Here is a 23,840-nt window from a genome sequence, read left to right as displayed (position 1 = left end):
ACTTTCCGCCTGCAGTTGCCGAGCTACTATTAGAGTTCCAGGATCTCCTCCTGAAAGACCTACCAAAAGTTCTCCCACCTAGAAGGACAGTGAACCATGAGATTGAGCTGGTTCCAGGGGCGAAACCCCCAGCACGAAGCCCTTATCGCATGGCTCCCCCAGAACTGGCTGAACTCCGGAAAAAATTGGAGGACTTGCTTGAGGCAGGCTTCATCCGCCCATCAAAGGCTCCTTATGGGGCTCCTGTGCTTTTTCAGAAAAAACAAGATGGAAGTCTTCGATTGTGTATCGACTACCGAGCATTAAATAAGGTTACGGTGCGCAATCACTACCCTATCCCTTTGGTGGCGGATTTGTTCGATCAGTTAGGGGATGCAGTGTACTTTACAAAGCTAGACTTGAAGTCTGGCTATCACCAAGTTCGTATCGCCGAAGGAGATGAACCAAAAACTGCTTGTGTGACGAGATACGGGGCATACGAATGGCTAGTCATGCCCTTCGGCTTGACGAATGCACCTGCTACGTTCTGTACTCTGATGAACCAAGTATTTCGAGAGTACTTAGACAAGTTTGTGGTCGTGTACCTCGATGACATCGTTGTCTACAACAAGACTTTGGAGGAGCACCTCGAGCACCTAAGATTGGTCTTCGAGAAGCTGAGAGAACATCACCTTTTTGTGAAACGAGAAAAGTGTGCCTTTGCGCAGGAAGAAGTCGGATTTCTTGGACACTTTGTGGGGAAGGGTTGATTGAGGATGGACCCAAAGAAGATATGTGTTGTTCGCGATTGGCGGGATCCCATGAACCCCTCTGAGCTGCGATCCTTTCTAGGACTGGAGAACTATTATAGAAGATTCATTAAGGGATACTCAGAGATCGCAAGTCCCCTCACCGACCTATTGAGGAAAGATTGTCGTTGGGAATGGTCAGGGCCCCAGAAGGAAGCTTTCCAGAAGTTGAAAGAAGCAATGGTGAAGGAGCCGGTCCTTGCCCTTCCAGACATCACCAAACCATTCGTGGTCGAGACGGATGCTTCGGATTTTGCTTTAGGAGGAGTGCTCCTCCAAGAAGGACATCCTATTGCATTCAAAAGTAGGAAGCTGAATAATGCGGAGAGAAGGTATGCGGCACAAGAAAAGGAGCTACTAGCCATTGTGCACTGCCTAAGAGGATGGAGGCACTACTTGTTGGGGTCAAAGTTTACCGTCCGCACAGACAACACCGCGGCGAGTCACTTTCTCACCCAACCCAAGCTGACAGGAAAACAAGCTCGGTGGCAGGAGGACTTAGCTGAGTTCGACGTGGAGTTCACCTATAGAACGGGATCCAGCAATAGAGTTGCCGATGCCCTGAGTAGGCGGGCCGATCTTGCTGCGATGTACAAGTTAGCGCCAATGACTGCAAGCAGCATTGCCACATCCGTTAGAGATCAAGTTCGTGCTTATCTCTCAGATGATCCGATGACAAAAACCATAACAAGGATGATTGAAGAAGGGAAGACTAGACGCTTTTGGTTGGAAGATGGCCTCATCTTCACCAAAGGTACAAAGCTGTTCATCCCCAAAGCAGGGGGATTGAGGAAAATGTTGTTGAAGGAATGCCATGATACGCTGTGGGCGGGACATCCTGGTTGGCAGAGAACCCTCAGTCTACTCGTGATGGGGTACTACTGGCCAGGAATGAAGGAAGATGTGATGAGCTACACCAAAACCTGCCTTGTGTGCCAGCAAGACAAGGTTGACAGACAGAAGCCCGGGGGCCTCCTTAAACCTCTTCCTGTACCAACTCGACCGTGGGAGAGTGTGTCGATGGACTTCATTAGTGGCCTCCCGAAGGTTGGCCAGTTCTCTTCTATCATGGTGGTGATAGACAGGTTCTCAAAATACGCAACGTTTGTACCCTTGCAGAAGGCTTGCGGAGCAGAAGAAACGACATCTCTCTTCTTTAAGCATATTGTGAAGTACTGGGGATTGCCAAAGAGCATAGTAAGCGACGGGGATACCAGATTCACGAGCATATTCTGGTCTGAGCTATTCCAAATGATGGGGTCTGACCTCAACATGTCGTCAAGCCACCACCCTCAATCTGATGGGCAGACAGAGAGATTCAATGGGCTTCTCGAGGAATACTTACGTCACTTTGTGAGCGCCAACCAGAAAGATTGGGTGAGACTCTTGGACGTCGCACAACTTTGCTTCAACGCTCAAAGGAGTTCTTCTTCCAACAAAAGCCCCTTTGAGTTGGTCATGGGTCAACAACCTCTCCTCCCGCACACAGTGGCTGATTGGGAGGGTGGTAGGAGTGCTCAGGCTCGAGATTTTACAAGAGAGTGGAGGCAAAACACCGACATTGCAAAAGCCTACCTAGAGCGAGCATCGCGCCGGATGAAGAAATGGGCTGATCAAAACAGAAGGCCAGTTGATTTTGCTATTGGGGACATGGTGATGGTGAAGGTCTTACCAGAACAGCTGAAGTTTCTCAGAGGGAGAGATCGTCGCCTCATTCGGAAATATGAAGGCCCCATCCGCATCACTAAACGGATTGGGAAGAACGCATACAAGGTAGAACCGCCTGCGTGGATGAGGATTCACCCCGTCTTCCACGTTAGTCGTCTAAAACCCTACCATCCAGATCCCGACGACAGCAACCGCAACGTCAGCTACCGCGCCAACATTAGAACCAGGACAAGAGCCACCCCTACAACAGAAGACTGAAGCTGCTAAGATCTTAGTGTAGATTTTGTAAGTCGACGAGGACGTCGACGACTTAAGTGGGGGAGGATGTTAGAATCCAACCTCTTTGTTATGTATTCTTCTTTATTTTCCTTATGTAATGTCTCTTTAGTATTTCTTTTTATTTTTCTAGACCCTAGGGAGAATTATTGTGTTACTGTCATTTCAACGTTCACTTGTAATTCTCTACTAATGCAATATAAAGCTCTTTAGGGAGCGAATGGTTATTCAATCAAAGCTCTCTACCCCGTTGTTATTGCTTTAAGACTTGTGTGTTGTTTAAGCCTTTATAGATATTGTGCTTGCCTTGTTTTAAAGCATCCCCCACCAAACCAAGAGACCCTAGAGACGTCCTCATTTTCGTCGGTTCCGCTTGTGCCCGCTTCGAAGTATCGGCCGTCACAAGCCCCGACTCCGCACTCGTTGTTCTCGTGTGCCCTCTTGAGACACCGTAGGTCCGTGTTGCTGTGTGCTCACGAACCTCCTTGCTTTAGGCTTGCGCCCTTGTCGCCAAAAGACGAGAGCGCGCCGCACGATCTGGTGTTGAATCACTCGGACCGTGACACTTCGACGCAAAATCAAGTACAACACACTTTCAATTTTAATTAGGTGGCGTATAGGAATGATATAAGGAAAAGTGATTTTGCAATAGCCTTTGTAACTAGGGGTAAACATGGTTTGGTTTAGTGCGGTTTGAGTCCAAACCAAACCAAACCGCAAAATACGGTTTGGTAAATTTTTCAAACCAAACCAAACCAAACCATAATAGTATTGAAACCAAACCAAACCAAACCGTAATACGGTTTGGTTTGCGGTTTATGATGAGATGATATTTTTTTTTCCAAAAATTGTCAAATAATACTTCACTAATTTATAATAATGTTTAAATAAGTAGCCCTAACGGATTAAATTGTACTACAAAGTTACAATAAAAATATCAAGTGCTAACATATAATAAAAATAATACATAACAATAAAAGATATTCATATGAGTACTACATTATAGATTTATAGTCATTAATTATAGAGTATTGACGGTATAGTTTTTATCTATTTTTCATTTTTTTTATTTATTCTTTATTTTTTATATAATATTAAAAAAAAAATTATTGAAAAATTATATAAATATTAAAATACGGTTTATTGGTTTACGGTTTGGTTTGGTTTATAATTTTTGCAAAACCAAACCAAACCATAAACCATATTTACAAAAAAATCGAGACCAACCCGTAATTTTATAAACCGTAAACCAAACCAAATCGCTAAAATACGGTTTGATCTGGTTTGGTTACGGTCCAGACCAAACTGTGTACAACCCTATTTGTAACTAATGCTTTGAAAATTGTGCTCTTATTATAAAGAAACAAAATAGATACGAGTATAATGAAGGCTTAAATTAGTTTACGTACTTATTTACTTATCAAATCTAGTGGTAAGTGATTAAAAAAATAAGTAATTTGATTTATTAATTCAATCATCCATTCTTATATCAAAATAGAAAGAGGGTAATAACACACACAAGTTAGGGCATGTTCTCTTACGTTGAAATTCAATTCAGTTCAGTTCAGCTCCTAATTTCCTTCTCTTATAAAATATTCAGTTCAGTTCAGCTGAGTTCAGTCAATGAGAATAGACCCTTAACATTTTTTTTTTACACAATATAATCATCTAAATTGTTTAAGATAATGAAGTTTTTTTTTCCCTCCAATTCGTACTATATTAACAACACATATAAAAATTAGATTTCTCACATTAATTATAACTTCAACAAGAGTGCCTATCAAAGAAAAACAACTTCAATCACAGTGATTGCTAAAATTTATATTCACATTCATATCGTAATCAATAGTAAGATTATTAACACTTCTCATTGTAACATGTTCATTACAAGTTTACAACACTACACTCTCACGAAGTCACAAGTGTAAAATGTAAAACTTTACGAGTAATCATCTCATAAACTTTACGTTTAGTTTTATTTTAAACCAGTAGTCAAATTTATCCTCTTAAAAATTAGTACAATTGATCAAAATATTTTCTATCCAATATTTCCTTTCAATTACAGTAAAAACTTCTCCATAATAAATTTCCCTCTTGAAAATTTAACCCTCTCCTCTCCAATAGACAGGGTAAAAAAGTTTTTTTTAAAAAATACTCTTAATTTTTTTTTTTTTTACCCTAAACCAATTAATAAGATAATTTAATACGTGGGACCCAAACTAAAATCTATTACCTCAAAATTTTGAGAAAAATAAATAAATAAATAAATTTATCGAAGGTCCTAAAATTTATGAACAAGCTAAGCTCCCGACCGTACAGCTGGCCTAGATTGAGAAATCCAAGCCATCCACCTGGCAATCGCCCCATTATGTCTCTCTCTTTCTCTCTCCTCATTACCACCACCACCATTTCCTGTATTTCTGCTCGAAAACCTGCTTAACCCCGTGATTTCCGACACACTTCTCTCATTAATTACACTTCTGCCATTATTAATTATCCCCTGCATCCTCACCCCATCATACTTACCATACACCCGCTTTGATGTTGATGATCGACGGCCCTCATTCATCAACATCTCTGACCGTAGATAGAACAGATCGTACGGCTGTACATCACTCCATCTCTCGTAATGGGCCGCACTTGGATTTATTATTATTTTATGTTCTACTCGCCTGTCTTTATCAACGGTTAGTAACATCCCGTCTTTCCTCCGATCAACGGCTGTGATTGACCCGTCTAATGACCTCCTTGACGACGTCGTTTTAGGTCCATTACTAACTCGCCCTTTTTCTCCAGCAGACGAGTGACGACCCGAAACCCGCCGAGTTGACTCGGGTAACCCGGCTTCAATCGGTTCATGCTCAACCGGGTTAACTCGGTCCACTAAGAGCACATCTTCCGGGTCGACCCGAAACCGGCAAAGAGGACACGTGGAATGAGAGTCGAGCCACGTGTCAACACACTCCACGTGAAACGCATGCTTACATTTGGGTAATAACCGAAGAATCTCTTCCGGTTCAAACCGGTTTAAACAAACCGCGCATTCTAACCCATCTTTTTCTCCTTGCAATGAACCGAACCGGAAAACCGGTAAACTCTCGATGATTACCGGGTCAATACCGGAATTCTTCCTTCCGGTCGCCGGAAAACCGCGATTGTTGTTGTAATAATACCCGGGTTCCGACGACGAGTCGACTCTCTGTTTGCAGTGTTTGGCGTACATGAGGAGGAGGAAGGTGATGGAGAATAACGTGGTTAGTACGCCTACGATGACGGCGATACTGGGTTTAAAGTTTTAAACGAGGAGAATGTCGCCGAAGATGGTGGTAGAGGTGGGTTTTCCGGCGAGGGTGAGATTTGACGGGAATTCACCAGAGATAAAAGGGATAATAGTATGAAAGTGAGAAGATGGGTTTTCATGGTGGTTATGGAGGTGTGAACGCCATTGAAGGAGAGGAGAGAGAAAGTAGAGGAAAGTGAGGAGAGAGAAAGTGGGTAGTTATGGGGGTGAAGTGAGGTGAAGTGAAGTGAAGTGAAGGGATTGTTGATATATAAAAAGGGGAAAGTCGTTAATGGAAAATAGGAGTAGCAGAAGAAGAGAAGGTTGTTAGAGTGGCATTCATTGTCTGGGGAATGTTCTATTTTCTAATTTATATACACTTTTTTTTTTTTATTTATTTGTTTTAAATGGGAATGAAAAGGAGGGAAAATTTAATAATAGAGGTGAAATTAATTAAATAAAGAAGGGGTTTGGTTTTGTTTGCATGGGATGTCATGTGTGGAGTTTTTTTTTTTTTTTTTTTAAGTAGAGTGTATGGGTGATATGTCTTTTTGTGAATCTTGTTATAATGTTTGCCAACTCTATTGATTGCATTAGAGTTGGCGATTTCGGAGTACAACGTGTGTGTTAAGAAAAAATTGATATCGGTGAGCATTTATTCGGTTTGTTTTGAAATGTAATAGAGTGTGTGATTTTAAATCAAGGTTTAGTATTTAAGTTGAGATGATTACGAGTTCAAAGGTAAGTCGGATGAGTACGTAGTTAATTTAGGTCATGTTTTTTTGAGCTTCTGAGCTGAATAGAACAACTCAAAAGAATAGGGTCTTAGTTTAACTAAGGTCCAATATTAACGTGGTTGATATAGAACTATAAGCATAAATCTAGTTTGGATACTTGTACAATGTCTAGAACCGAACAGAATCTAAGCAACCCATACGTATTGTCTACCTCTTAACAATTAGGTAATATTAATGGAAATAAAAAAGGATTAGTGAAGACAAGGGGATCTTCATCTTTGGTGAAACAAAAAATGGTGGAAAAGGAAAAGAGAGTACAATCAAGTAACAAGGAAAGGACAAGGGGATGAGAACAATTAGTTTTGGAAACAAGTGAATACAAGGCCAGCAAGACATGTTTTGGTTATTGAGTAATGTAAGTAATAAAAAAAAATTAGGGGAAAAAATTGGACAATGTTTGGAGTTAAGGTAAAAACAAACATAAAGTGCAAGAGAAGGAAATTACGGAACACAAGGACTAGAAAATTGAGACAAAGGGAAGGAAATCTAATGGGTAGTTCATAGTTGGAGTAAGGTAATTTTATTTATTTATTTATTTTTTTATTTTTTTTTATCAATTACCACCCCTTGAGTGATGTTAAGCTATGTCATACACTCATACATTGAATTGTACACCAATCGTTTCAAAAATGTTATGCACTCATACATTGAATTGTACACCCGTCGTTTCAAAAATGTTCACACTCATTTACTAAATAGTTTTGTTTTTAAAAAGTTTGAAAAAGTGAGTGAAAGTATATAAAAAAATAAAATGTTAAATTAGTTTGAGAGATAGCGTAAATATACAAAATGAATAATGTAAGAGAACGAGTGAAAAAAATGTGAAGGTTAGGTGCTGTTTTGTTTGATGTAAAACTTTTTCAATAGAAAATTAGTTTTTCTTTTCCCGGTAAAAAAAAATCCATTGTTTGGTTGCATACAAGAAAAGTTTTAGAAAAATAAAAAAAAATAGGAGTGAAAATGTGAGAATTGACGAGAAGTACGGAGTAAAAAGGAGGTGAGAAGGAGGGAGTAAAATGTAGCTTTCCATTATTTTTGTACTTTTGTAAAGGAAATTTTTTTGGGGTTTTTCTATATAGTAATCCTGTTTTTTTTTTCACTTTTCTAAGTTGTGCCCCAACATATATCACTTTCTACACTGTAACCCCAATATATTTTTTGTTTCCATACGCTAACCTTGCTGTTATCCTGCCGTTAAAAAATTCCGTTAGTGGGGCCACTCTCCATTATTAATAATTCCATCTGTAATTTACGTTGTTAAATTTAAAATTAACTACAAATAAGTCAAACTTATTACAACATTGAACAATACACCGTGTAAGATCCTACATGAATATGTTTTATTGTATCTATAGACCACAAAAGTGATTCAAAGAGTGTTGAGTAATAATGTAAAAATCAAACGGTGTCAACTAAAAATAAAGAATAAAATTCAACAAAAATAAGTCAAATTTTTTACAAAATATACCCCGTGTAAGTAAAAAGTGATTCGAACTTTTATATTCAGACAAGAGGGCGAGATATAATGAATAGTAGAAAGAGTGCAACATGATCTCCGTGAATTAGATCAAGATGTACTACGAGTAACGAGTCTACGACGTTGCACTTAAGCCGCCAGTTTGTGACATAGAAACGTCATTATCAAAATAGTGATAGTCTGTAAGAAATTTAAACATGCATTTGTCTGTTGGTGATGATCGAAAACTCACCATTGTATGAGCAACAAGGATGTGGTTGTCATTTTGTTATGTGTTCGATAAATATTGATTCAAACGACATCAAAACCTATTCATTGGCCCTTTTCTTCATCTTCTTCTTGTGTTTCAAGGATCACTTAATTGGACTAATATAATGTTGTATGTACGTTCTTTTACTTATCTCCTACACGGATTATTAAACAATCAATTCGGTATAGTAAGTAGAGTTAGATAATAATAATAATAATAATAATAATAATAATAATAATAATAATAATAATAATAAAGTTTAGTGGAACTCGAGGCCTCGAGCAACACTTGGTATGGTAAGTAGGGTTGATAAATAGAAAATTTAGTGAAAGAACTCGAGCAGCAATGTTCGGTATGGTAAGTAGGGATGATGACAAGTTTAGTGAAAGAACTCAAGCTAAGGGCCTAAGGTTAGCATTTTAATTAGCACCGGCTACGGATAACTTGAGCCAAACCCAAGCTTGTCGAGTTTATTATTGTATATTAGTATCAGATAAGACATGTACATCGTTAATTAAATATAATGAAATTTTAAGATTACATAACTTAAACCCTAATTTTTTGAATTAAGAAAACCCTCAAATTGATTTCACTTACCCTAATTACACTCGTTCAACCCCTTGATTTTGAAATTTCAATTCGTTTAAGGTTTAATTGCATAATTTAATACCCTAATTTGCAAAAAAGCGATAAATGAGGGAAGAATAATGGAAATCGAGAGAAAATAGAGTGAAAATGAAAGGAAGACCGTTTATGGAATCCATGATAATGTCACTAAAAAAAAAGAGGCGATAGTTTTAGCATTTGGAAAAAACTAGGTGGTTAAAAAAAAAAAAAAACTTGAGGGGTATCATAAAAATTGGCTACTTTAGATGGTGGTATTTTTCACGTTTTAATGACTAAGAGTCTGTTCTCATTGACCGAAATGAGCTGAACTGAACTTATTAGAGCTGAACTGAACTGAACTTAACTTATTAGAGCTGAACTGAACTGAACTGAAATGGATATTTTATAAGAGAAGAAAATTATGAGCTGAACTGAACTGAACTGAACTGAACTGAACTTAACTTATTAGAGTTGAACTAAACTTATTAGAGCTGAACTGAACTGAATTGAAAATAATCATATGAGAACAGGCCCAAAAGATTGAAGAATGATAGTAAAAAAGTTGATATTATAAAATGAGGGAGCCTCAGTTAATCTCCGAAATTAACATTCCAAGTTAATCTCCTCTCACAACTTTATGCATTTGTTTTAGTGTCACTTTACTATTTCACTTTTATTATTTAAAAAATAAAAGTAACATAATATATTGCTAGAGGAGATTAAATTTTCATATCAATCTCAGAGATTATCTTTACTTGAATTCTCCTTTATAAAATTATACTAATAATTTTAATAAAATCTCATATGGCTATTGTAAACTTAATACATCGTATTTGATATATTTGATCGTAAGTACTGGTATGCGAGTCAATTTAAAGATTGTAAATGAGCGGGTAGAGTAATAAAACCAACCATTATCCCTTTCTTTTTTGCAAAAATTGCAACAACAAAAACAATAGATAACCGAAGATTGAAGAATGCTTAGTACCCCACTCTTAACCTTTCCCAGTTGCAAAACGACCCATTTTCAGCAAATAAATTTTACAAATTGTAGAATTTTCAGTTTTTATTCCACCAACAAAGTCAAATTCAATCCCAAACCCAGGTTAGATATAATATTTTTATGCAGTTCATTGTTTAATTTTATTTTCTTTCCCTTTTTCTTGTCAATGATTATATTTTATACACCATGAATATATAATTGTATCAATCCAACACATTTCCGATTACCCACTAATTAATGTTTGATGATTATAATAGAACTATCAAGTTTATCATAAAAAGCAATTATTTTTTGAACTATCAATTTTATCATAAAGCAATTATTTTTAGAAGTATTATTAGTCTATTTCTAAGAAATTTTAGTGTAAATGGTGGGTCATAAAATTCAGGATTTAAGGGATTTTGTCCTGTAAGTTGATTTGTGACAACAGCTTTTGGAATTTTAAGTTTTAATTACTAAAAAGAAGAGGCTGATATTGAGATTAATTCTGCCCTAAAAGTTGTATGAAGAAAGTGTGCAATCAGCTGTTTAATGGGCAGTAAAGAACCTCCATTATAGGGTATGGAATTGATTACTATATTGTATTGATTTCGTCAAAAGGACAGCTTAGGGTATGGAATGAGCATCTTGTACATGTAGGTTTTTTAGGTATAGGTGGTAGAAAACTAGAAATGATGATTGATCATTTGAACCTAAGTTAGAAGTTATTGTGATAAAAGTCATTGAACACATGTGAAATCTGGAATGTGATTTTGTTTGATTGATCAAGGTTAGTGCTTTTCACTAATTCGAATGCGAGGAGCTTTGTGCAAGTGGGGATTTCAAAGTTTAACAAGTTGTGAGACTTTATAAAGATTTGCCTAATGTAAATATAGAGTTGTGCTTTAATGAAATGTTAATATGGGATTGGACTCTTGATATTGTATGCATTGGTTGCTGTTGAAAAATCAAAGTTTAACAAGTTAATTAGAACTTATAATGATTTGCCAAATGTAATTCTGAACTGAATTTTGCTTTATTGAAATGTAAAATGCTACTGGATTCATGATGTTGTGTTAGTTGTTGATGGAGCACATGGTATGTTATCGATTTGAAAATTTATTATTATCATCAGGGTGTTTTTGAAGTGGACATTTTCTTGCATCCATGACAATATGCCGAGATTGGCTTCCTGGATTGTCACCATATACTTACTTTCCCTTAGCCCAGAAGTTAATGCCCAAGACCATTCACCATATCTGGTTAGGTACGCTTGTGAAGATGTTAAAACTTATTACTCTAGCATCGGCCATCTGAAAGGTAAAGCCTTAAGCAGAAAACTGAACTCCATCATAGCAGGGCATCACTCATTGTCATATAAAGAGGTGGTTATGTGTCTGTGCTATTTGTTTATGTATGAATATCTGCGGAACTGAAGATTGTCAGCCTTAAATTAGGTATGGGATGCTCTTAAGATTCTTGATGCAGCTGATATTGATAAGCCAGAAGCATCATCTGGGATGTAAGTTCCCTTATTAGTATTTTTCTGAATGTTATATAGTTGAAATATACAATTTTCAATGAAGTTATTGTTGACTTTTCCTATACAGAGTTGAAATCTACTCGTCCAGAGTTGCGCCAAAGCGTTTAGCTGGAAAACCTGAAGGCTGGAACAGTGAGTGATTCCCCTGGCTCTTTTGGTGCAGCTTTTGCTTCTTTGTAACCCATCGTGCTTGATACAATGTCAAATGTTAAAATACATCATCTTTTGGTGCAGCTCTGTGCACTTGAAGTTTAGTTATTGAATTTGTAACATTTTCTAGTTTCTACCACAGATTTTAGATGCACATGTTTCTGTAGAAATCCATTGCTTTACACTGGCCTAAGAACATGACACCAACTTTAATTTCCCCACCGTGGTTTAATGCAATTTCCCATGTTATTTGATTGCTTTTGACATTTAGTCTGTCTGGTGCTTATTTAGGAGAACATCTCTGGCCTCGTTCTTATGGGCTAATGCGTAGTCCATCTTTAACTGATTTGCATAACATCCGTCCAGCAGATGCAAATGGTAATACGCTTTAATCTCATTCTTTTATGCTTGTGAGGCAATACCTGTTTAATTAATTGAGGTTTTTAGGGTTTTTTTTTTTTCCAGTGAATTCATCAAGGGGGAATAAGTATTTTGGAGAATGCCAAGTTGGGTTTACTCACTGTATGAAGCCTGCAAATAAGGAAGCTGCTTCTGACACAGAAACAGATATGAAGATATGGGCACCCCCACAACGGGTACGTTCCTGTACATTCTATAGGGGTTTTGGAGCTGCTGCTCCTGCTTTAGTCACAGTAAACAGTGTCTGCTATAATTCCAAGCAATGGGTAAATAAGGCAAAGATCAATAAAAGTAGTTTCAACAATGTAAACTTTCTGAAATTATCTTCATTCTTGATTTCTTGATGGTTAATGGTAACATTTTGTAGTAGTTTTTGTATCTGAGAACTTGCTTAATGCTATTAATTTCACTTTCCTTAAGGCTATATCATCGATTCATACTGGGTAATTGTTAATGTTGCAAATATACAGAATTATAGGTAAGTTGATGTATTTCTGTTTTTCTCCAATGCCTCCAGGTTAGAGGAGATGTTGCACGAGCATTGATGTACATGGCTATTCGTTATGGGTTTCATCAACCTGGTGAAGGTCCTGTTCTTCGCCTGTCAGATTCACCAAGCGTGGGTAGGTCGAAAGTTGAGTTGAAAAGTTAATGTAATCTAGCTGATAGAATGCTGCAAAATGGAATTGTCTGAAGGGGCAGTGAAACTTTCTCCAAAGGCTGCTGTCAACTGACACATTCAGCTCTTGGAATACTCTTCTCAGTTCTCACTATCTTATTGACATGCTATTACCATTGCTATTTGTCGGTCTATGGTCTTGGACTCCTTGTGTAACATCCTTCAACATGAAACATATTTTATTCTGCACTTAATATATAGTTGTTGGTATTTCTTGAGGACTTGGCTTGCAACAATTTTATCAGAAGTAGAGATAGTGGGCTTTGCTAGACAAGCTCCTTCCCTGGAGCTAAGCTATGATGCTCGTAATGGTTTAGAAAATAGAATTCCAAATTTGATTATAGACTTGATCATACAACGTTTTCTTGATTACTTTCCATATAATTGTAACCCACCAAACTACTAGGACAATTATTCCTACTATACATATATATTTGTTTCTTCTGAATTGTCCATGAATTAATGTATAAGATAACTTATAGAGATAACAGCTGAAAGTTTTTGTAATTAGATGTCCAGAATTTGAACTTGAAACTATATTAACTCTGCATTCCATGATATGATCATGAGTTATCGAAGATTATATTAACTCTGCATTTTATGATATTATGAGTTACCGAAGCTTTTGACTTTTTGCAGTGAAGAAGAAGATGGGACTTCTCTCTGTTTTGTTAAAATGGAATGAGTTAGACCCTCCGTCCACAGAGGAAAAGTTGAGAAATGAAAGAGTATGCAGGTTTTACCAACACAATAGAAACCCATTTGTAGATCATCCGGAGTATGCCAATCTGATATGGAAACATGTTGTTTCAAATCACCAAAAGTCTTCTAGCACCTTGACGCTGTTGTCAATCATCCAGAAATAAGGATTCTGAAAAACGTGAGGTATGTAACACTGATATCGCTGTGTTGCTTTTACAACAAGTAGCCAACAATCATCAAATCTTAAATCACGGCTTACATTTTGTGTTCCCTATGTACGACAGTAGGAGTGCAACATGGGAATATATTAGATAATTTTTTCCCATTCACCTTTTATCCTTGATGATTTCTTTTATATTTCCTTATGTCCTCTCTTGAGTAATTTAACAGTGCATTGCTGTATTCATATACTCATATCAGGTATCGCTTGATTTTGAATAATTCACTTCTGACAATTCTGTTCTCACAGTAGGAATAGGGAGCCATATTGGCCCGTATGCCTCTTACTGCAAGATCATAGAATAGTCCAACAAACATGTCAATTAATGGATAGGTATTACATGTAGTGATATTTACTAATATCTTCTTAGAAGCTTTATGATTTATCAATGATTTTTTATCTCTATCTTCTTGGTAGGTTCTATTCTTAATTTGTTGGGGTCAGTTTCTTATGTACTCAGTCACATGTAAGAAAATTAATAATTATACTATTCATTGATGCTGTTTCCTACACTATTTCTCGTCTCAGCTTGGCTTGGCTTGGCTTGGCATCTGAGTGCAAGCAGCGCCAAGCACTCGAATAAAATTGTAGACATTGTTACATAGTAGATTGTGTTATTATTTGATACTGAAAACTAGAATTGTATAACATTACATGTATTAATGTATTTATGTATGAGACATAATCATTCTTTCCAGCCTCCAAAAGTAAAGTGTGGCCAAACTTATTTCTTTACTAATTAGGATTGCCTACTATGCAGTTAAAAATATACTTGTCCTTTGAAGTTCTGATCATGTTTACGAGCATTATCAAGATGGAAATCCAGAGTTCGTGTGTAGAGCTATGCCTAGATTATGGAAGCGATGACAATTTGTATGAAAATCTCCTTGTACTCTGCTGATGAAAGGTGTTATTCTATCATCTGTCAACCGCGCTCATGTCAGAATTTCAGAAGATGTTGCGCAGCTGAGAGCCAGAACTGAGAACTCCCATCCTGTGTTTCAGCAGCAACTATATATTTCGTATCCAATTTCAGTAAGGTTGCAGATTTCTTAGGAATCCATCTTTGAAATTTGTTTAGGATTGTCCAACTTATACCCAAACTATTGCTTCAGGCTGGTTTTTCACCATCATTCGACCAACTTATGCTTGTATAGTTGTATTTGATCATTATGATTGTGTGAGTTATATATCTGTAATTGGTGTTATGTCAGTTGGAGTTCAGAGGGTGCCGAATTTGAAGATGCACTCCCTTTTGATGATTAGTTTAGACTTTAGGTAGAATACAAGCATGGCACTGATCATGGTTGAAATTGGCATTTAAACGTAATCGATTACTTGTAAAACAAACGAGAGTCATCATAAGCTTAATTTATTTAGTGCTGTAACATGTTTACTTAAAATGAAAGCTGAAAATGCTTCACTTCAAATTAAGAATGATGCAAACTACTACGTATTTGTGTAGTTGTATTACTTATGAAGTTGTAATAATGAAACCCATATGAGTTTAATGAAAGTATGATACCATAAGAAATCTCTCATCATTTCTTGTAATCTATAATGGTCCAAATTGAAACATGAACTTTTGAAGGTCTATTTCACCAGTGCAACTCTAACCAAAACATCAATCTCTCCCCTCGGTGGGAGCAAGGATGTCAATGATGGCGGCGATGAAGGGGCGGCGACAACACCTCACTTCTCCACTAGTGTATTGTCTATATGGCAGGAACATCAGCTTGGAAGGTGAAGGTCATATGAGTTACACAAATGAAGTGTTAAACACTCAAAATTATATTGGATTTTTTAGTTGAAGCAGCCCAATCAAACTCATGAAGTATGAGCATAACTAAACTTGACACGATGAGCTCATGAGTACGCATATTGGCAGGCCACCTACCTGAGCTTAATCAACCCTTAGACACTCGGGTCTATCATAATCCAATGTCATCTTAATCAACCCTTTAAACACCACTTGCGACATCTAGCTACGGCCTAACTAGCATTCCTTTGGAGCCATATCAAAGTAGTGACTATCGATGGAAAGAACGTCGGCCGTGTGGATGTGTATATCTCTTCCCCCATATCTACAAGTCTACAACCACCTAAAATTTCTATACCAATCATCCATAATGGGTACATTTTCTACATCCAAACCTTCCAAGTGTGTATAAATCTAAATCCATGCCGGCTCCACCACTTAGATCTCCACTACCTAGGTAAAACCTGCATATGCTCATCTATTATCTAGCTACTACCCAATTATACCTACTTGGAACTACCAAGTGTTTATTTTAAAAAATACTACCTTCGTTAATGGTTATCTGTAACTCTAGGGTATTATTTGTTAGATATAAAATATTCTAAAGTTGCAGATAACCATTAACGAAGGTAGTATATAAAGTACATGTATGGAGCATATAGTTGTGAAATCAAGATGGAGATTTGACGAGTGAGTGAATGCGAGGTGGATTAGGCGGAAATGATCTCAAACCTACCTATTGCCCTTGACGGGTATGACATTTTAATATCCATACTCACTCACTATTAACCTAGTGCCATACCCATACTCACTCCAATTGGGATTTGTGCAGTACAAAATCCACATAATTATACTCACTTGTCATCCCTAAATTCTATCAATCTGACAATTTTTTCAGACTAGACATCAATGACCTATATTCGATTATTCGGATTTCAAATTGATATTTTTTCCAACCCAAATGAGCTTAAAGCTATTTTGTCTACAAACCCATCCAACCCATCATAGCATAGCCTAATTTTACTCTTGTTACTCGGCCTAATTTACCAAATTGGTAAATAAAAAAGACTACTAGCAACAATTTGATAAAAAAAAGTTAACACCAAAGGACAATTTAGTTTTTGTTTTTGTTTTTTTTATCTCAAATGACATTTAGACCGCCGGGTTTTACCGCCCGACCCTTAGCCCCAAACATTCACACGGCCGTGCAACCCGAGCCCGTGTTTGATAGTGTTAGGGTTTCCACCCTAAAAATAAAGTCACTCGAACTCTCTATCTTTCCCTCCTCTCTACAGAAAACACAACACCCAATTTCTACGGCTTCTTCCTCTTTCTCTGTCCTCCTTTCTCCGTCATCAATGGCGGCCGAAGAACCCTCAGCCGTCTCAGAAACCACCATATCTATTTCCCTAATTAAGGGTTTAGCCTCCTGCGACACTTCTGTTCGATCCAAATCCCTAAAAACCATTCTCCATTGGCTTTCTGCGCAAACCCTAGTTTCCGACGATGAATTCAAGAAGCTCTGGAAAGCTCTATTCTACTGTATGTGGCATTGCGACATGATTGAAAATCAAACCCAGCTTATCAATCGTCTTTCTAGTCTTCTCCCTAAACTCCCTTACCCGCTTTCTCTCTCTTACTTCTCTCACTTCCTGCTTACTATGCGGAAGGAGTGGCCCGGCATTGATCATCTCAGGTTAGACAAATTCTATCTTTTGATTCGTTTTTTTGTTAGGAATTTGTTTGTTTTGTTGAAGGAATTGAACTGGGATTTGTCTGTTTTGGGGGAATTTGTTGGGGTTTTGGAGAACAAGGCTTTCTTCTTTGTTGATGATGAAGGGAAAGGGGATAATGGGTTGGGAAATGGGGTTACTTATCATGTTGTTTCGGTTTTTTGTGATGAAATTAAGCCATTTTTGCCATTGAATTTGGAGGTTTTGAACTTGTTGTTTCGACCCTTTGTTGGTGTTTTGAGTAAGAGTGATAATAAGGTGTTAGTGGGTAAAGTTAAGAGTAATGTTTTTGGTAATTTGATTAAGAATGCAAAGGGTTTGTTGGCGGCGAAGAAGTCGGGTGATGCCGAGGTTGATGAGAAGGGTGAGATGATGTTGTTTGGAACAATTGGTTTAGCAATGGGATATGGGACGAGGTTGTACGAATTAGGTTCGTCTCCTGATTGTCTTCAGGGGAATAGGAAGGTAATATTTGGTTTACAAGAGGAGTTTTCGAAGTTAGAGAAGGAGAAGGCGGCTTTGGGTATCGATTTTTCGCTTCCTGAGTTTGATGGTGAGGTGCCCCTTGTGGTTTCTAGTAATGGTGATGTAAATGGGGTTGTAGAGGTTGAATTGCCTAAGAAAGAAGCTTTCAAAGAGAAGAAGTCTAAGAAGAAAAAGAAGAAGAATGAGGTTGCTAATCATGGTGGTGTAAGTGGGAATGATTCTAACGGCGATACTGATATGAGTTTGAGTGTGAGAATGAGTGTAGGGAATGAACTGGAGGAGAAGAAGTCAAAGAAGAAAAAGAAGAAGAATCAAGGTGGAGCTAGTGGGAATGATTCTAACGGCGATACTGATATGGTTAACATGAGTGAGAATTTGAATGCAAAAGCTGAAGATGGAGGCAATGCACTAGAACTAGAACTAAATGAGGACATGATGTCCAATCTCCAAAAGCAGTTTGAGAAGATTGCTGCTGAGTCTGGATTAGATGGTGATGGTTTGAGTGCACTTGATTCTCCGAAACCTGTGCAAGTCAGTGGCAAGCCTGGTAAGAAGCGTAAGAGATCAAAGTCAGTGGCTAATGCCGATACAATTGGCCAGGACGATATAGAAAAGGGAGTTATGATGAACACAGAGGAGAAGAGTGGAAAGAGAGTTAGATTTGCTATGAAGAATAATATTGTTTGGAAACCTCATAATCCTTTACCACCCCAAAATGTGAGGATACCTCCGTCTTCCACACCTAGAGGGAGTGCCCTTAAGAAGGGTGTGTCCCCCGGACCCATTAGAGATTCGTCTCTAGATGCCAAGAAGAAGAAGAGGAAACCTAGTCCACTGAAGAAATCTAGGAAGGTGAAGAGCATATCCCCCTCAGTCAAACGTATCAAGAAGAAGAAGGTCAAGTCATTATCTGCCTAGTTGCTTCTCCATCTTACTTTTGGGTGCAGAAGTTAGAAGCCCCCCGTGTTATATGGTGTGAAATCGAAGAGATGACTGTATTGTGCTTTGTGGATTTCTGTCTTGTTATGAGCCAGATAGTAGACTGATGAATGAGGCACAGAGAGTATGCTTATATATTTGGATTTTCTATAATACCATGAATCTATGATTGCCGTTTGATCATATGGAAAGGTAGATTATTGAATTAATTCTTTGCCTATACTTATGCGACATATTTCGTGATGTGAAATACTCGGCTTTGATCAGACTGATACTAAGTTTCAGGTGAATCAACCATAAGTTTTGTATTCAAATTTTTTTTTCCCCAGATTCTACTTCAATTTTGCAACTTTGTAACTTTTTTGTTTTTGTTTTTCTAGGACATTGTAGTTTGCAACATGTTAACTTTGTTTTCTTACAGTCTAACCCAAAGATGTGTGGTTAGCTTAGAAATAGAAGCTGTTATATTTAGGAAGTAAATCCTTTCAAAAATGCTGTTCTTTGCAAAACGAATTTCCCTTTGCTTGGTAAAAAATCTCAGATGAAGAGGGGTTTGGATCCGCGACCTGCTTCATATATCCGCTCTGTGCCTCTGCCTTTTGTTACAAAGTATGCAAGCAATGCTGCAACTTCCCCAATTGTGTTTTGCAGTTTTGTTTACTAATTGAGTTTGTTAATGCATTTGTTGGCTTATGAAATCATGAATTGTCCTGTTACATATGCATATCCATTTCACGTTCCTAGTCACTGAGTATGAGATTAGTCTCGCTAACCCTCTAGCATAGCTACTAAGCTCATAACTCAGTAAATTCATGATTTTTTTTGTTTATTTATTTATTTTTTTGCAGAAATGCACGTTTTTATTTCTGTACATAGAGATATATTACTACCTCCGATTTTTTTTGTTGCAACTTTGGAATATTTTATACTAGATGAAGCCCGTGCGAGGCACGGTTTGTTAATTTTTTAAATACTCGTAATTTTTTTTTATATATATATATTTATGTGCTAAAATTTGTTATATATTTAGATAAAATTCCTGATATCAAAAGATAATATTTTATATTTAATTAATTTAAATTGGAAAATCTCATTCGCCAATTTTGCTTATGTGTCATTTAAATTATTTAATTCTAAAATAAAATTTATTATCTTACGTGGCACACTGAAAAAATTAAGTCCTAAGTGGCTCTCTAAAAAATCGGGAAAAAACTCCTCTTTTTTATATATATATATATATATATATATATATATATATATATATATATATATTAGATTTTATAAATAATACCTCAAAGGGAAAATGGCAATGTCGTGCATCATGGTGATGACTAGTAAGTGGGCAGCAAGACTAACAACATAGTCACGAAATAAATAAATAAGGATGGATGAATCATCTTGTTTAGTGCCTTAGTCATCGTTGTATTTTTCTAAGGACCAAATATCTGTTCAAAGTCTAATGCTTTCTACATTCAATTAACATTAATAATAGGAGTAGATAAAATCCATTTACATTCAATTAACACTCTTGTGGAATACTTGGTTAAATCTTTTTAACAATACCTTAATTTCTCTCTTTTGTCTAATGGATATTACTTTGTAAATAAGTGATGATTCTGACATTCTATAAATTGATTGTTATACTATCGTTTGTACGAGCACAATTTTTTTTTTAATGCTCTACTCATAACGAGAAGTGCCAAAATTAATTTCCAAGCAATTAACATCCTATACTATTTGATCTTTGTAAAGCATAGCAATACTCATTTGTTTATTAGAGGCTTTTCTAAACCCTTTTAAGGAGAGGACAAATACTTGGTAAAATAATGGGAAGTCCTACCTTTTTTTCATCCCATACAAAATAGTACTAATAAACCCATGTGCATATAGCTTAGTAAAAACTCAATTTTCTTAATTATTTACCACTTTCCTTACAAAAATTGTAAATTCTACCCTATGTAATAATTGAGATTAATTAGTACAACAAGGTGTTATTAGAAGGGGCCTAATCTAAAGGCTAAAAGGGTGTTAAAAAAGGGCAAAAGAATGAAATAGTTATACCCCACAACTAAGTCACTTTTTCTTGGGCTTTTGTTGTTTTATTTTTTAAGAAATGAAGGGTCACTTTCATGGGCTTTGATTCTATTGGCCGGTCACCGCCCACCTCTCATTCTCTCTCCTCACAAAGCGGAAGTCAGCAACATTACCAGCCTTAAAGTTTTATTCTTCTTGCATCTTTTTTTGCCCTAAATAAATATTCTTGTACTACCAATATCATTACTCCATATTTTAGTTTTTCATAAACTGATTAATTTAATTAGCTTAATAATAGGATTATGTGAACTCAATAAAGAATTCTGATTTTTAATACTTGTAGACTAGTCAAGTGGGTCATCGAACTGGTCGGTTAGCTCATACTCTCGTGCAAATTTCAAAGAATCCTTAGTTTCAGTTTTACATCTTCCCCCTTATGCTATGGAGGTCGTTAGCGCTACCAGTCTATTTCTTCTTCTGCTTGATTTGGTCCAAAACTTGGAAAAAAATCGATTCAAATTGGTAATTCAAGGTCCTTTAGATTATACATTATTTAAAGAAGGTTTACATATGATAGAAACTTATGTAATTGTAATTCTATAGTGAAAATATTAAAACTCATTTATATTTTGTACTCATGCATTGTGATTAGGATATTGGAAAATACTAGTAAATTTTTTGTAAAAATAAAAATTGCATTTTTTGTATAAGAACCCGGCTCAAAATTAGACCATAACTAACAATTCCAATTCGATATTTGATTCACTAATAGAGACAATTTTAGTCTTATTGGTTTTGATCTAGTTAGATTTTGGACCAGTGCACAATCCTATATTCACTACATGTAAGATTATATGCCCAGGAATCCAAGACAATTTGAAGTAAAACTTGACTCGACAAATATCATTATTTAGCATGCATCTATATCGGTAGGTGACATAACAATGTGCTATCAACAATTCTAAATTACGTATGATGGTGATGTATATCTCGAGCCTTAAAAGTTTAAACTTTAGGTTAATATAAGACGCTTAAACAACATGCATTTATTTTTTTTTTTGAAACCAAACAACATGAATTTTAGAGATAAGTCGTGAGTGATACCAAATTTCTTTCTTCTAATCCCTACTTTATAAAAAGTGGGAAAAATCTCTTATGAATAGTGTGAAGACAATAATATCCTCAAAATGTTATTTTACATATATGCCCTCAATTGATATTAGATTAATTACCCTTTTATTATTTGCTCCTCCTGCATTCAATTTAAATAAAAAAAAAAAATAAAAAAACAAAAAAAACGCTCCTCCTTCCTCCTCTATTGAAGTGACTTGTGAGTATATGCCCTCAATTGATATTAGATTAATTACCCTTTTATTATTTGCTCTTTTCTTTCTCTTAAACGCTCCACCTGCATTCAATTTAAAAAAAAAAAAAAACGCTCCTCCTTCCTCCTCTATTGAAGTGACTTGTGAGTACTCTATTGAAGCACTTAGCGAGCTTTCTCTCCTCCATTGAAATAGTTTATGTGGTGAGGCAAATTTTTTTATTCAATTTTTTTTTTATTTAAATTATTGAATATCAAGTTCACAATCTAGGTTTGTTAAGTTTATTGTCTACGTTTTTTTTTCTCATCAATTTTAGTAGCAAAGAACACTGATACGCATGCATCTGAATCAATTGTAGCATGTATTTTGAAATTTATGTTTTAAATATATTGGCAATCTCAATTTAAATTCCATAATTTCTGTTCTCTTGATTTTGGTTTGATTGAATTTTACAACCCTCGATTAATTATTGAATTGATACGAATTAATTGTAGAAAGGAGTTTGATTAGGAGACTAGCATTGTTATCTAATATAGCCAGCCAATTCAATTAGTCAATATAAGAGGCTAATAAAGCAATAATCATTCTAGCAATTCTACAATTAAGTAGTGCCAAAGTAGATGTCCATACACATCACCGGACTTGGTGCGTATAAAACACAATTATTATATAATACTCCGTGTCAAATAATAGTTCCCAATCAACAGTCCATATATCACCTAATCCTAATATGATGTTTCTTAGAAAGGGATGAAAATATATGGAAGAATTCAATCCCATGACAAAACCTCCTCTCAATTTTGATGTTTTTGTATAGAATTTGATTGATTTATTGATTTTATTTTGTAGACTCCTAAATCACCGAAGAGCAAAGTATGGTTGCCGAAATTCTCGGACGATCAGCATGCTCAAACCTCACGGTTAACACTGAAATGGAAATTATTATACTTGTTCAGAGTAAAATTAGTGTAATTATGTGAGATTTTTTTTGTACTGTGAATATGGACTGGTTTTAACTTCCCCTGCCATGATAATGCCCTTTGGTCAACAAGTAAATTGTCAATGACTTGTGGGATGCCTCAATGGAAAAGGTGGGATATGAAGCTCATGGAACTTTGGCTCTAATCTCCCTTATCAATAATTTGCTCTTTATTGGTATAATTTTGTTTAGTTTTTACAAGTCTTTTTAGTTTTGTAAAACATTATTTCTAAAAAAATATACTGTGACAATAAGATTAAGAGTCAATATATAAAAAATAACTTAATTTTTATCTGGTATATTGGTCCTGTGGATTGGCTATCTTATACATATATATTTGTGGATGTATATGCAGAGATAACAGTTGGTACTCGTGGTATTATTGTTTCTTGATGACATAATTGAACAATACTTCTTACTTATTGGAGAAGAGTTTACCATGAAATATTCTAAGCTCATCTTAACAAAAGATGGTACAACAGAAGCCTAGCTACAAAAGAGTGATCAACAAACTAAGTACTTTGATGGTTGAAGGTGGCAAATCTCACCAGGCGCTAAACAAATTTTATGGAACATTATTCTTTAGTTGTTAAAAAATGGGTAGGGACTAGGGAGGGAGTCATATATTTATGTTGTACACAAGATCATTTCAGTCATTTTCTTTTCTGATTATGAATTATTTTGCATTTTTTTCAATTCTAAAGATGTATCATGAATATGTATGTAGATTTTTAAGCCCATATATAT

The 23,840-nt window shown here is 36.1% G+C and overlaps 3 protein-coding genes across 4 annotated transcripts; 2 read left to right on the top strand and 1 right to left on the bottom strand.

The window, feature by feature from the left end:
• Nucleotides 1-4,564: 4,564 nt before the first annotated feature.
• On the bottom strand, nucleotides 4,565-6,027 carry LOC110691063 (RING-H2 finger protein ATL43-like; the record flags this gene model as incomplete). The annotated part of the gene is made up of 1 exon (XM_021868000.1): nucleotides 4,565-6,027. A coding segment is annotated over one exon (996 nt), but the record flags the coding sequence as incomplete, so codon positions are not given.
• Nucleotides 6,028-10,005: 3,978 nt separating this feature from the next.
• LOC110690861 (extracellular ribonuclease-like) lies at nucleotides 10,006-15,100 on the top strand. Of its 2 annotated transcripts, none has more exons than XM_021867747.1 (9): nucleotides 10,006-10,247; nucleotides 11,260-11,509; nucleotides 11,582-11,646; nucleotides 11,735-11,799; nucleotides 12,109-12,195; nucleotides 12,265-12,413; nucleotides 12,755-12,860; nucleotides 13,556-13,801; nucleotides 14,599-15,100. In XM_021867747.1, exons 1-8 carry the CDS (start codon nucleotides 10,120-10,122, stop codon nucleotides 13,780-13,782), a joined length of 1,077 nt encoding a protein of 358 aa, XP_021723439.1. In that variant the 5' UTR covers nucleotides 10,006-10,119; the 3' UTR covers nucleotides 13,783-13,801; nucleotides 14,599-15,100. The 2 variants fall into 2 exon arrangements, with proteins under 2 accessions (XP_021723439.1, XP_021723440.1); XM_021867748.1 differs by having other exon boundaries at nucleotides 10,008-10,247; nucleotides 12,283-12,413.
• A 1,855-nt stretch (nucleotides 15,101-16,955) lies between these two features.
• Nucleotides 16,956-18,734, top strand: LOC110691062 (ribosomal RNA processing protein 1 homolog). The gene has a single exon (XM_021867999.1). It carries the CDS (start codon nucleotides 16,956-16,958, stop codon nucleotides 18,732-18,734), a length of 1,779 nt encoding a protein of 592 aa, XP_021723691.1.
• Nucleotides 18,735-23,840: the final 5,106 nt, after the last annotated feature.

Source organism: Chenopodium quinoa, unplaced genomic scaffold (genome assembly GCF_001683475.1).
Source record: "Chenopodium quinoa cultivar QQ74 unplaced genomic scaffold, ASM168347v1, whole genome shotgun sequence".
NCBI lineage: Eukaryota > Viridiplantae > Streptophyta > Magnoliopsida > Caryophyllales > Amaranthaceae > Chenopodium > Chenopodium quinoa.
The sequence above is the reverse complement of the archived record's forward strand: the minus strand, read 5'-3'. Positions and strand labels throughout refer to the sequence as shown.

Coding starts and splice junctions, on each gene's coding strand:
- LOC110690861 (XM_021867747.1), top strand. CDS start 10,120: ATGCTTAGTACCCCACTCTTAACCTTTCCCAGTTGCAAAACGACCCAT. Junction 11,800..12,108: donor AAAACCTGAAGGCTGGAACA/GTGAGTGATTCC, acceptor GTGCTTATTTAG/GAGAACATCTCTGGCCTCGT. Junction 12,414..12,754: donor TATGGGCACCCCCACAACGG/GTACGTTCCTGT, acceptor CAATGCCTCCAG/GTTAGAGGAGATGTTGCACG.
- LOC110691062 (XM_021867999.1), top strand. CDS start 16,956: ATGGCGGCCGAAGAACCCTCAGCCGTCTCAGAAACCACCATATCTATT.